At 50.1% G+C, this 12,673-nt stretch overlaps 3 protein-coding genes across 3 annotated transcripts; 2 read left to right on the forward strand and 1 right to left on the reverse strand.

Annotated features, from left to right (window-relative positions):
* Positions 1–1,216: 1,216 nt before the first annotated feature.
* GGS22DRAFT_181020 (Nup93/Nic96-domain-containing protein) lies at positions 1,217–7,422 on the forward strand (the record flags this gene model as incomplete). Its single annotated transcript, XM_047963831.1, has 9 exons — positions 1,217–1,348; positions 1,438–2,007; positions 2,072–3,086; positions 3,962–6,492; positions 6,529–6,639; positions 6,673–6,741; positions 6,778–6,807; positions 6,841–7,041; positions 7,102–7,422. The coding sequence occupies 9 exons, from the start codon at positions 1,217–1,219 to the stop codon at positions 7,420–7,422; spliced, it is 4,980 nt and encodes a 1,659-aa protein (XP_047816251.1).
* Positions 7,423–8,072: 650 nt separating this feature from the next.
* Positions 8,073–10,183, forward strand: GGS22DRAFT_181021 (uncharacterized protein; the record flags this gene model as incomplete). The annotated part of the gene is made up of 5 exons (XM_047963832.1): positions 8,073–8,192; positions 8,226–8,412; positions 8,598–8,810; positions 8,898–9,875; positions 9,915–10,183. 5 exons carry the CDS (start codon positions 8,073–8,075, stop codon positions 10,181–10,183), a joined length of 1,767 nt encoding a protein of 588 aa, XP_047816252.1.
* Positions 10,184–10,530: 347 nt separating this feature from the next.
* On the reverse strand, positions 10,531–12,445 carry GGS22DRAFT_169343 (uncharacterized protein). Its single transcript, XM_047962308.1, has 4 exons — positions 12,364–12,445; positions 11,911–12,285; positions 11,802–11,853; positions 10,531–11,740 (listed from the first exon to the last, which is right to left on the reverse strand). Exons 1-4 carry the CDS (start codon positions 12,404–12,406, stop codon positions 10,783–10,785), a joined length of 1,428 nt encoding a protein of 475 aa, XP_047816253.1. The 5' UTR covers positions 12,407–12,445; the 3' UTR covers positions 10,531–10,782.
* Positions 12,446–12,673: the final 228 nt, after the last annotated feature.

Genomic DNA, 12,673 nt, shown 5'->3' on the forward strand with positions numbered 1-12,673 from the left:
CAAGACCTCCAGACGGTAAGGACGGACGAGTGTCTCCAATATTCGTATTAAAAATTTTTCTTCTCTCGCCTCCCACGTTATTGTCGGCTCACCCAAAAATGATTTGTGGAGTGGTTGGAGCGGTTTGTCACCCAACAAAAGTCACGATGCCTATCAGGTGTGAGACTTTGGTGGTTTCTGGATGGCTGAAAGGGATTCTGAGTCGGTACGGAGAGGTACCTGGTGCTAGGAGGTGCTAGTCAACCTTATCCCGCGCGGAGGGCAGACCTCTGGAGAGCTCGATTGAATTAGGGCAAAGATTGGCGGGGTACTGCTGTGTGTATTGCTGGCTTTAGTGGCTTTGGTGCAGCTCTTCCCCACCATCCCCACCCTGTGACGACACTAGAGTATCGCGGTGTACCCTGCAACTGGGTAGGATTGGCACCTACTTCGCCCAGGGTCCAGGCTTGCCCAGGCCATTCCCAGACTTTAGATGCCTGCTAGTTGCTCGCTACTGCATAGCAGGTATAGTAGCAGGAAGGTTCAAGGAGGGTAGGTACAGTAGAGTGCCTACCTAGCCTGCCTAGCAGTTAGGTAGTAGCAGGTAGTAGCAGGTAGCAAGGGGGGAGCTTCTTAGAGCAACTCACACCTAAGCAGCTACGGTCGTTACGAGGGTCACTGAACATTTTTATCTTTTTTTAATCGATTTTCTAGTTTCTAGATTTCTACTCCTGCCCTCCCACAGAAGTGCATTTTCCCGTATCGTCCGTTCTTGTCCTGCGTGAATATTTGGTTGTTCCCCGAACTTCCTCCTTTAAGCTGACACACACACGATTCCTTCGACACAATTGGCACGACGGAAGGAAAGGCCTCAAGGAAGAGAGGTATCGTGTATCGGTGTATCGTTGACGGCGTATCGTGTACAACCCTGGTGACACATACAATTGGACGGATCAAAGTTTCTTGTGCGATTAATAACTCTATTCACTCGTTTACGCCTGCTCTCCCTGAGGTGGCTAAATAGTTGAGGGCATTATTTCCCCCACGATGGAGTTAGTAATGTCCTGAATCGTCTGTATGACTGAGTTAAAAGCCAGGTTCTGACACAAAGGCTTTCCTTTTCCTATTTAGTACCCGGAATATAATCCATTTTGAAGACATTGTGCGTTCCCTGAACGAACAGTCGTTCATATTTCCTATGAAGTAACTCGAACATTCTTAATTAACAGCATATACCATGCAGGATCACTATATTGGTATCGATGTAGGCACTGGTTCTGCTCGTGCTTGTCTAATAGACTCGTCCGGAGATATTAAGGCCCTAGCCTCGGAAGCTATTAAGCTATGGCAGCCACAACAAGGCTACTATGTACGTCCTCTTATATATATCTAAGCTACCACTTCTTGCTTTGTCCCCGTCTTAACCAATAAAACAAAACCAACTGACATAATAACTAGGAACAATCGACCACGGATATCTGGCACTGCATTTGTCATTGTGTTCAGCGAGTCGTACACCAGTCTGGCGTTAACATCGACCACATCAAGGGTATTGGATTCGATGCTACTTGCTCCCTAGCAGTCTTCTCCGAAGATGACGACCTACCTATCACAGTCACCGGCCCAGACTTCGAGAACGATGGCCACGACCGAAATGTTATCCTTTGGCTAGACCATCGTCCCGTCCAAGAGACTGACAAGATCAACGCCACCGACCATAACCTACTACGCTATGTTGGAGGCAAGATGAGCATTGAGATGGAGATCCCCAAAGTGCTATGGCTGAAGAACAACATGCCCCCGGAGCTTTTCAACCGTTGCAAGTTCTACGACTTGTCTGATGCGTTGACCCACCTGGCCACGGGCAACGAGAATCGAAGCTTCTGTAGCACCGTATGCAAGCAGGGCTACGTCCCAATAGGTGTAGATGGAAGTGAGAAGGGTTGGCAAGAGGACTTTTTCAACGAGATTGGGCTTGGAGATCTAGCTAAAGACAACTTCAGGCGCATGGGTGGAGTAAACGGAGTGGTAAGCTCTTCCCGGTCCCCAGTAGCTCGCTGTGGGTTGAACTGTTCCACTAATTCGTTTCTAGAATGGTAAATACTTTAGTGCTGGCGAGCTTGTCGGCCACCTATCCGAAAACGCTAGTAAGCAGCTAGGCCTGCACGCTGGCATCGCTGTAGGTAGCGGTGTCATTGATGCTTATGCTGGTTGGGTTGGTACCGTAGGAGCGAAGGTTGACACTGAGTATGGTCACGCCGATGAGAGCGCTCCCGCGAACGATCTTGCCCAAGCCTCTACTCGGCTTGCCGCCGTAGCTGGTACATCTACTTGCCATCTTGCCATGTCCGAGAAGCCTGTATTCGTAAATGGAGTATGGGGACCCTACCGTGACGTACTCTTACCTAATTATTGGTTAGCAGAGGGCGGTCAGTCGGCGACGGGTGAGCTTCTAAGGCACGTCATAGAGACGCACCCAGCACACAAAGAAGTGATACCTCTTGCCGAAGCTATGCATATGAACATCTATGACTACATGAATAGCCACCTTAGGGAGTTGGCTGAGAAGACTAGTGCTCCCACAGTCTCCTATCTTGGCCGACACTTCTTTTTCTATGGCGACTTATGGGGTAACCGGTCGCCCATCGCGGATCCCAACATGAAGGGCGCGGTGATCGGTCTCAGCCCGGACTCTAGCGTGGACGGTCTTGCCCTATATTACTATGCCACAATGGAGTTCATCGCCCTGCAAACACGTCAAATCATTGAGGCCATGAACACTTCTGGTCACAACATCCAGACCATCTTCATGTCCGGCAGTCAGTGCCAGAATGACATGCTCATGGACCTTATCGCGACGGTCTGCAGCAAGCCGGTGCTAATTCCCCGCTACGTCCACGCTGCCGTGGTGCATGGAGCAGCCATGCTTGGTGCGAAGGCAGCTAGCGAGGATAACGATGGAAAGACGGAGAACCTCTGGACTATCATGGATCGCATGAGCAAACCTGGCCGACTCGTTAAGCCCGGGTCCGATGCCAACGAGAAGAAGCTCTTCGATGCCAAATACGAGGTCTTCCTGGAGCAGTGCCGTACCCAACGGGACTACCGTCTAAAGATCGATGCGGCTACCAGCACCTGGGACCACGAATTCGGAAAATAGGAGGTAACTAAACTCACTTGGGTAAACTAAAAGGGGTTGGGGGTTTGTTTGTGAGTTAGATGGGTACCTTTAATGGACTGGACTTGTTGACAGGACAGGCGCGGCATCGGTGGGATAGAGAGAATATATCATTGTCCAGTATACTTATGAGTATAATGATGATAGACTGGTCGTTTTTGCGATGAAACCCGATGTTTGACTTTGTTTGCTTTTGGTGTTGAATTGACACGTTGATGTGGTTATCTAGGGATAGACAGGTTGGCTTCCATTTCCAACTGGCTGAGTGTTTCCTAGATACCGCGTTGTATCACATTGTGTACCTAAAAATTAAAAAGATCCAATGTCAATAAGTAAAATATATGTACGCAAGTAGCCGTGAGACTGCAGTCACAGTTTTGAGTGAGTCATTATGATTTATAAATATTTTCCAGATGGTTATGGAATTCTGAAGTTGATACAGTACAGAATACAATATTAGCGATAAGATAACATCGGAATGTTTGATGGATCTGGGACTTTGGGTCTTACGCTGTGCTGGTTACAGTGGAGAGAGCTACCCAGAAGACTACCGGTTGTACCTGATTTAGTTGGCGCGTGTTGGTCTGTGCGCTAGCTGTTGATTGTTTTTCAGCCTTGCTAGGAAATTTCCAGCTTCCTAACAAATCCATCCGCGATCTCACAATTTACAATACCTGATTTCTTTGGTATCGGGTTATCATTTCTGCTGCCAATTGCAGCAACATCAGAACCCCCCACTATCTACAAACAGTGACAACCTATCATTTTTCCTTTTCAATATGTCGCTGTTCGGTGCAAAACCAGCGGGGCAGGCTCCTGCAAGCAGTCTGTTTGGTGGAAGTCTTAATCCAGCAGCCAACACAGCTACTGGTCAACAAGCTCAGCCTACTCAGTCTACCTCTTCTCTTTTTGCACGCACTACCCAGCAAAATACACAGCAGCAGCCACCGCAGCTTGGCAGCAGTTTGTTCAGTAATAATCCCACTCAAACCCAGCAACAACAGCCTCAACAACCTCAAGCTACCGGTCCATTTGCCAATCTTGCCAGCGCGACAGCGAACACCCAACAACCTCGGCCAGGAGGAAGTCTATTCGCTTCACTCAACACGGCACAACCTCAAACACCTCAGCAGCAGCAACAGCAACAACAGCAACAACAGCCTCAGCAAAGAAGCATGTTTGGCGCGACTCTGCAGAACCAGCAACCCGCTGGTGGCCTTGGCCTTGGACTTGGACAGTCAACAAACAATCTCCCTCAAGGAGCCTCGTCTATTCTTGGGGCTAACCAGCTCAATGCTAGCACGCTGCCACAGGGAAACACCACAGGGTACTTCGACAGCCTACTCTCGAAGAGCAAGAAGCAAGGAAACGAATCATCTCCACTCGAAGACCTTCCCAGCCTTCAGCTTGGCTTAGGAGATCTTCGCCAACGCCTTCGAAAACTTGGCCCGCAAGCCGATCCTGTAGCTCACGATAGAGCTCGGTATATTCTCGCGGCTTCTGGTGTCGAGCCAGCATCAGCCGTGAGAGACTTGAACGATTTCGATGTTCGAATCGGTGGCCGCGTCGAACGGCCTGCACCTGCCCCCGTTGCCTCAGATATCGATGTTGATGCCTATCTCTCGAACATCCAGAAGAAGACGACCTTAAGCATGATTGCCGATGGTTTGGAAAGATCAACTAGGGACTTCGATAATTTCCTCGAAGACAACATTAATATGGAGTGGGAGGCTCAGAGGATGAGAATCTACGAACATTTTGGTATCAAGACCAAAGATGCTGGACCTGCGGACGGACAACCGGCGGCCAGCGGTAGAGAATCGCATGCAGTAGGCTTTGGCCGATCGCGACGAACAGCTAAGGCTTCACGATCCACAGCCCCCGGACTCAAGGCTAGTACATTTGGACGTTCGAACCTACAGAAATCGGTCATTGGCACTCCTAGTAAGATTGGCACTCATCAGTCTGAGTTCACGGACGTTCAGGAGACGGCCGGAAGCCCGGGTGCTTTGAACGGTGCTGCTTCGTTTGACGATCGCTTCCTCAGGGAGAAGCAAGGTAGGCTTGCCGAACGTGTTCGCCAACTCAACCATGCCCGTATCGAGAAACAACCCTATCCTATCTTACACGAGCTCGCACAAGTGGCTGGCAGTTCTGGCGATAGACACGCTCAGCAACTGGTCGATGCCTATCACGCTGCTATGGCCATCGTGGGAGAGAACCCGGAAGCGGAGACCTTTGCGGGTGATGCTACAGCCAAAGAACGCCAATATAAAGATAAATACCTGGATCCGAATGACAAGTCTCCAGGTTCAATAGAGATGAGAAAACGAATTCTCAACGGGGCTAATTCTTTCTTGGAAGGAAAGTTTTTCCAGGAGGTTGAAAATCTCATTGCAAAACACCCTCGCGAAGCTAACTTGGGTGGCCGTCCGGATGTGATCAGTAAAATCAAGGCTTACGTTCGATTACGAAACACCAGGAAGAATCTCGTACCCGACAATATCGAATTACAATCGGTCGACGGGGAGTACGTCTGGGCTATCGTGTTCTACCTACTTCGATCCGGAAAGGTTGTCGAAGCAGCTGATTATGTCAAGACCCAATCTACTACATTCAGGAGTATCGACCGCACCTTCGCGTCATACCTCCTCGAGTATGTCAGTAGCCCCGACAAGCGCTTGAGACGTGCGGTGCAGGATCGTTGTAACAACGAGTATAACCAACGAGCCCGCAATGCGCCGGAAAACTCTATTGACCCATTCCGCATGGCGTGTTACAAGATCGTCGGCCGTTGCGACGTGAACAACCGCAGCCTCGATGGCCTTAACACGGAGATTGAAGATTGGATATGGCTCCAGTTCAACCTTGCTCGTGAGAACGACAAGGCAACCGAAGTGGCGGCTGAGTCGTACGGATTGCAGGACCTGCGAGCGAGTATACGAGAAATTGGTCTTAAGCACTTCCCCAAATCACCAAGCGAAGATGACAATAGCTCCTTTGGCATGTACTTCTTCCTACAGATCCTCTCGGGAATGTTCGAGCAGGCCGTCGCATACCTTTACGCTTTCTCTTACGTGGATGCGATCCACTTCTCTATCGCCCTCGAGTATTACGGTCTTATACGCCCCGCGGACCCTTGGACCACTGCCGACTCGCTTCTATCTCACGACACCCGTTCGAGACCGCAGCTAAGCTTTGGTCGTATGCTGGGATATTACACGCGCGATTTCCGTGCTGCCGACGTTGCCTCTGCCGTCGATTATATCACATTGATCTGCCTAAATGCCGACTTAGGCGGCGAGGCGGGACGTCAGCAAGCAGAGCTTTGCCACGTAGCTCTGAGAGAGCTTATTCTAGAGAGCAGAGAGTTCAGTAAACTCATTGGCGACATTCGACCAGACGGACACCGAATCACCGGTCTCGTGGAAGAGCGCGCCTCGCTTATCGGCTTACGAGAGGAAGATGACTTCGTCAAGACGGTCACGTTACAGGCAGCCCGGTTCGCCGACGAGAACGGCCGAACAACAGATGCGGTGTTGTTGTACCATCTAGCTGCTGACTACGACAGCGTGGTGACCATAGTGAGCCGTGCACTAAGCGAGGCTATTTCCCTCGAGATTGGTGAGGATCCTATGCGCCTGATGCCGGTTAAGCCTAGATCGGATGGTAAGGACCCCGAGGCGCAACCAGGCAGCAGCTTGAGCTTAGCATCCATCGACGATCCTATCCAGCTTGCCATGACGATGATGTCTATGTACGAGAAGGACGCCATGTTCTACACGAAGATCGAGGATCAGAACCGGGTTGCCTGCCACATCCTTCTGCAGATGAGCGACATCAAGGTCTTGGTGGAGGGTAGCCAATGGCCTGAAGCTCTAGACGTGAGTATTTCTGATTATTTCTCCCATACGATTATAGATATTTACTAACGAATCCCGTAGAAAATCCGAGCACTCGAAATCCTACCCCTCGATGCTAACGGCGATCCGGCAAAGATCAGACATTACGCAGCTACGTTTTCGGGACTGTCGCGAACAGTTGCCATCAATGTACCCAACTTACTGATGTGGACGATCACATGTTGTATTCGGCAGAGGGAGCGTCTCATGAGCGGACAATTCAGCGGCAACGAGGGTACGCGACGGATGATGTGCGACAACCTCAAGCAGATCAGCATGGACTTGACGACATATACAAGCCAGCTGAGATACCGGTTCCCACCACACCTCCACGAAGCTCTCGCAAGAGCTTCAGCAGACTAGTCAAGTTATTATAGGATGTGTAACAGTAATTGAGAAAGACGAGAGGTGCATCCCGAGAAAGCTGCTGTCGATCTCGTCAAAATGACATACATACGTTGATGGTGATTGGAAAGGTCATGGGCGTGTTGAAGAAGCAAGCGACCCACCCTGCCACCTTAGGAGCTACGTAATAGCCCAGGCCTTGCATCGACACTTTAGATTAATACACAAACATGGAGCATGCCGAAGGAAATTCCCAACCCTGGGTATGATATCATTGTCTAGTATAGTAAATGTTTGCTTGTGACAATCAATATGTAACTTGAATCCAACATGGCGGAAATAGGGGTTAGGATAACGAAGCATTGACCAATCGGGGTGAGAGCAGGGGGCTTATAGTATCGGATGTTATGCTGACTCGAGTAAGAATGAAATTGTTAGCGATCCACTTGGTTCTGTTGATTCATGTTTGGCAGATTTGGCAGATTTGGGCGATCTTATTCACTTTCGGTGGAGTTTTCCAAGCGGGTCAGATGTGGAAATTCCTCGCAATTTGACCAGTGACCAGTCAACCAGGAAAGTCGAGTATCGTCTACCGGATATACGGACAGACCTAACATCCTAACCAATGCCACGATACACAACATATCATTGATTACTACCACCGTGACATGCACCCGTCCGCCTCAGGCTCGGGTTTCTCCTTATTCCCCACTTCTCCCACCATCTCTGCTAGCATCCCAACCACCGCCGCCATCACCGATCGTCCCGACACTGCGAACGGCGGTTCTGTTATTAACAACGGGATCCCTTCCGAGCACGAGGAGTCGGGCCGTCTCCACAAACACGGCGGACCCCCCTCCTCTTCCCACGAGGATGGCTGCATGTCTCCGGACTCCGGAGGCGGTGGTCCGCTCGAGGATCAAAGAACGAAGAAGCGTCGGGTCGGAGCCAGCTCGAGAGGCGTGGCTAACCTGACGCCTGAGCAGCTTGCTAAGAAGAGAGCCAATGGTATAGCTCCTAGCCTCGCTACGTTTTATGCCTAAATCCTCCACCATCAACCAACGTTCTGCATTTATTACTGCTTTCGTAAACCGTACTGTATTGGTTGCACTATTCATGCTTCTTCTTTACGTGCCTCTTAGAGATATACCTACTTAAATTACCTTGCTAACCATGCCACAATCCCCCTGTAGACCGAGAGGCACAGCGAGCCATCCGCGAACGTACCAAAAACCAGATCGAAAAACTCGAAAGGCGGATACACGAATTGACGTCCCAACAACCATATCAAGAGCTTCAGGCCGTGATACGAGCGAAGGAGGCCGTCGAGGCTGAGAATGCCGAGATTAAGAGCCGTCTAGCTTCGATCATGGCTATGATACAACCTATGTTATCTGGTCCACAAGGTCGGTTCACATGCACAGCCTTCGTCTTTGCGTGAAGTGAATCTTTATAAAAAAAGAGACCTAGTAGACTAATAAGTCCCGTCTTAGTCGAAGCCTACAACACGCCACCTCTAACCAACATCCCGAGCATCCAACCTACGGAACGGTCGCCCTCTCTCCCCATTAGCCATACCTATAATGCCTCTACACCCATCAGCGCCGCCTCTCCCGCTTCCACCATGGTAGACCAATCATGGCAAGCCCAGACGACACATCCGAGCCCACGCTTCACACAAGTCAAAATGCTCAACCAGCAGCGGCACGACCTACTACATGGCCTCGACCTCGGCGCCGGCGAGCAGCTGAAACTAGACTTCCTACTCGACCCCTCGTCGCGCGTGAGCAGGATGCACACCGGTGTCGATGGCCCCCAAGACAGTCCCGAATACCACCACTTACCCATGAAGCACGACTGGAACGCCAACGCCGGCACCAACAACACCACAACAAACCCCATCCCCTCCCGAAACAGCATCACGATCGAAAACGGTAGTTTACAACCACATCAACCACCACAGCAACAACACCAACAACGCATCGAATACGCCCCCCACCCCACCCCCCAAACCACAAACCCGGACCCAACCTCCCCATGGATCGGCCACACCGCGCCCCTAAAAAACAGCCCGCCAACCTGTCCCCTGGACTCCCTCCTCCTCGACTTCCTCTCCGAACGCCGGCAACGCGCCAGCGAAGGCGTCCCAGCGCGGGAAGTAATCGGGCCACGATACCCCTCCGTATCCTCCCTGCTCAACCCGTCCCAAAGCGTGTTCTCGCACCCCTTATCCAAAGTGTTCACCGACATCCTCGCGGCGTTCCCCGGGATCAGCACGTTGCCGGAACGGGTGGCTGTGCTGTATTACATGTTCCTGGTCATGCGGTGGCAGGTGAGTCCCACGTTGGCGAATTATACCCTTTTACCCGCGTTTGCGAGGCCGACGCCGGGACAGTTGGAGGTTTCGCATCCGGCGTGGATTGATCATTTGCCGTTTCCGAGGATGAGGGAGGTGTTGGCGCGGGAGGGGGGTGGGGGTGTGGATGGGGAGGGAGAGGGGGGAGGGCAAGGGGGGTTGTTGTTTGATGATTTCTTTATCCCGTTTACGACGACGATTAGTCTGAATTGGCCGTACGAGGATACGGATACGTTGCTCAGGAGCCCCGATGGCGGGGAGTTGTTGATTAATCCGGTGTTTGAGCGGCATTTGAGACGGTTTGAGAATTGGACGCTGGGAGAGGCGTTTGATACGGCGTTTCCGAGGTTGAGGGGGACGTATAATTTGAAGGTTAGGGATACGGGGAGGGAGGGAGGGGATGGGCGGTTTGGTGGGGGGTGAGGGGCGTGGGTGTGTTTGTATATGTGAATGAATGTTTAATGAAGGGAGGTTGATATATCCAAGGGCTTGGGATGAGAGCTTGAGCATGGAGGTGTATGTGAATGTTGAATCAAGGAAACAGGGAAAGGGAATCCAAGGGTCGAGCCGGTACGATACATGTAAAGGGTATACCGAGTAGTTCGACGGATTAGAATATCGTACTCCCGTCACTCGGTATACGACATACTCTATAATAATAATATAATATCCAACGTGTACCAAGAGCCCCTAAAAAGACATGTGTGAAGCAGGGACGTATGATGGAAAGGAAAGGACGTTATCACAGATAGATGAAGGGCCACACGTCAGTGAATACAAATCATCATTGGGTATTTCTCTTAGCAGAAAAAAATCAGCAATACAAGCACTCCCTTAAGGGAAGAACTTGGGTATCTCATGTAGCAACAAACGCCCTCGTCATGCAAGCCAAATTATTCCTTCCCAATGCAAACCAACCTATGCATGCCAACAATGATGCAAATGCCAATTCCAAGTTCCACTCCCCCAATGCAATCCTGCCGTGCAACGGAAACTCAAAGACGTAAAGATGTGGGAAGACATCAACATTCATCGTCTATGTTGTCAACACCAAAGGAATATGCAACGACATCGGTTCCCTCGCCGACGAACAAGGTCGGCGTGTGATCACCCTCCAAGGTCAGAAACTGAAGGCAGGGAATCTGTCCATATCCACAGTGGATCTTGTCGATATCTCGAGAGGGCAGCCGGCGACCACTGCGCACCGAATACAACGAGATCTTGCCATCGTCATGGGCAGCCGCGGCCACGCCGGTACCGCGATCGAAGTCGAATCCGCCGGTAAAGCGAGACGGGTTTCTGTATTCCTGCATCGTCACGATCGGGTTACCCGACTTCTGGTTCTGGGTAATCGTGTTGTTGTTGACGCCAACCCGGTCGCAGAATCGGATGTCGTAGACGGACATCATGTTTTTTAGGCCAGCTACCAGAACCTGGTTGTCATTGATTGCCTTAACATGCGCGATGGAGCTTGGGAGCTGAATACTGCTCCACTCGTAGCTATCCTGACGAAGATCACCGATGAGGAGCCTGCCGGGGCGACCGCCGAAAAACACGACGTTAGGATCAGCGACACGATAATCGACACCGAATATATCAGCGAACGATTCTGGGTATGTCCGTCCCGCCACCTTACGCTTGGTAGGTACGATTAAATTCATCTCGTCCATGGCGTCGAGCGATGCAAGACCAAAATCTGTTCCGACCAAGCACTGGAAAGCTTGGCCTGTTGGGGATACACATATGGTGTTTGGGGATACAGATAACTTGCGGCGGTGAATTGGTATTGGTAAGTCAATAGTGTTGAAAGATGTGGACCGCGGGTTGAGGGGTATTTTCCAGAAAGCTGGGAACCCGTTCGTGACAGAGATAGCACTGACAAAGGCGTAAGTCATGGACCGATTGCACTTTATGTCTGAGATCAAGACGTCAGGCTCTGGAAATACTGTTGTCTGGTGGTTAGACTGGGATATCTCGATCCTATCATCATAATTCCTGTTAGCAAAATGATGACAATAGTAAAGATAGTTTAGCATATTACCTTCCAGTCCTATCATCTCTGCCCAAGGGGTAATCATTGGTCCGGAGTTGACCTTTGAACGTTGTCTTATGTCAGCCTTTATCTTCCACGATCTTCATGTAAAACTTACGCCTCAACACGGAGTAGAGACTGAGCCTGTCCTTCTTGCCACATATAAGCATAGCCGAGAGTTGTCCGTATACCTGTCCGGTATTGACTTTGCATTGCATAACTAAACCCTGTGCGAAACCTGCGGCTTGGAGGTCGCGAACGTCATGACCGTATTCACGAGCAAGAAAGCCGCCCATGAGCGGTTCATCTAACGCTTTAGAGCGGGTGATACGGGACATGTTTCGAGCCTCCATACGTGCTTTCTCCGCTGCAACCTCTTCGTCGAGCTTGCGCCTCTTCACACTCTCCAAAGACCAAGGTTCGTCATTAGGAGCGTCATCACGAGAGGAGTACTGCCTTTTTTGTACTTTAAAGTAGCGGCGTGTTATTGGATCTGGAGGAAACTAGAGTATTAGTATATGGAAAATATCGATATGAAGCGACAAGAAATTGATCAAGAAAAAATAATTACCCCAGAAATAACCTGGAATATCTGCTGGTGAATTAGAATTCATCTTGTCAATATTTCACACAAGCCTGGAAAGTTTGGTGTGACGGTGGTGGTGAATATTGTGAGTGAAAGATGAAAATATAACGATACATGTAAGTATCAAAAATTAAAGTGGAGGTCAAGGTGGAAGTTAGCGACAAACTTTAAAAATGTGCCGACGACAAAGGATAGTAACGAAAAAAATTACATATACTCTAAAGTAGCGAGGCAACTGATGTTAATACATACCGAATTAAAAAATATGCACTTAGGACGATAAATAGATCATTCA

This window comes from Annulohypoxylon maeteangense (assembly GCF_022496945.1).
Source record: "Annulohypoxylon maeteangense strain CBS 123835 unplaced genomic scaffold GGS22scaffold_15, whole genome shotgun sequence".
Classification (NCBI taxonomy): domain Eukaryota; kingdom Fungi; phylum Ascomycota; class Sordariomycetes; order Xylariales; family Hypoxylaceae; genus Annulohypoxylon; species Annulohypoxylon maeteangense.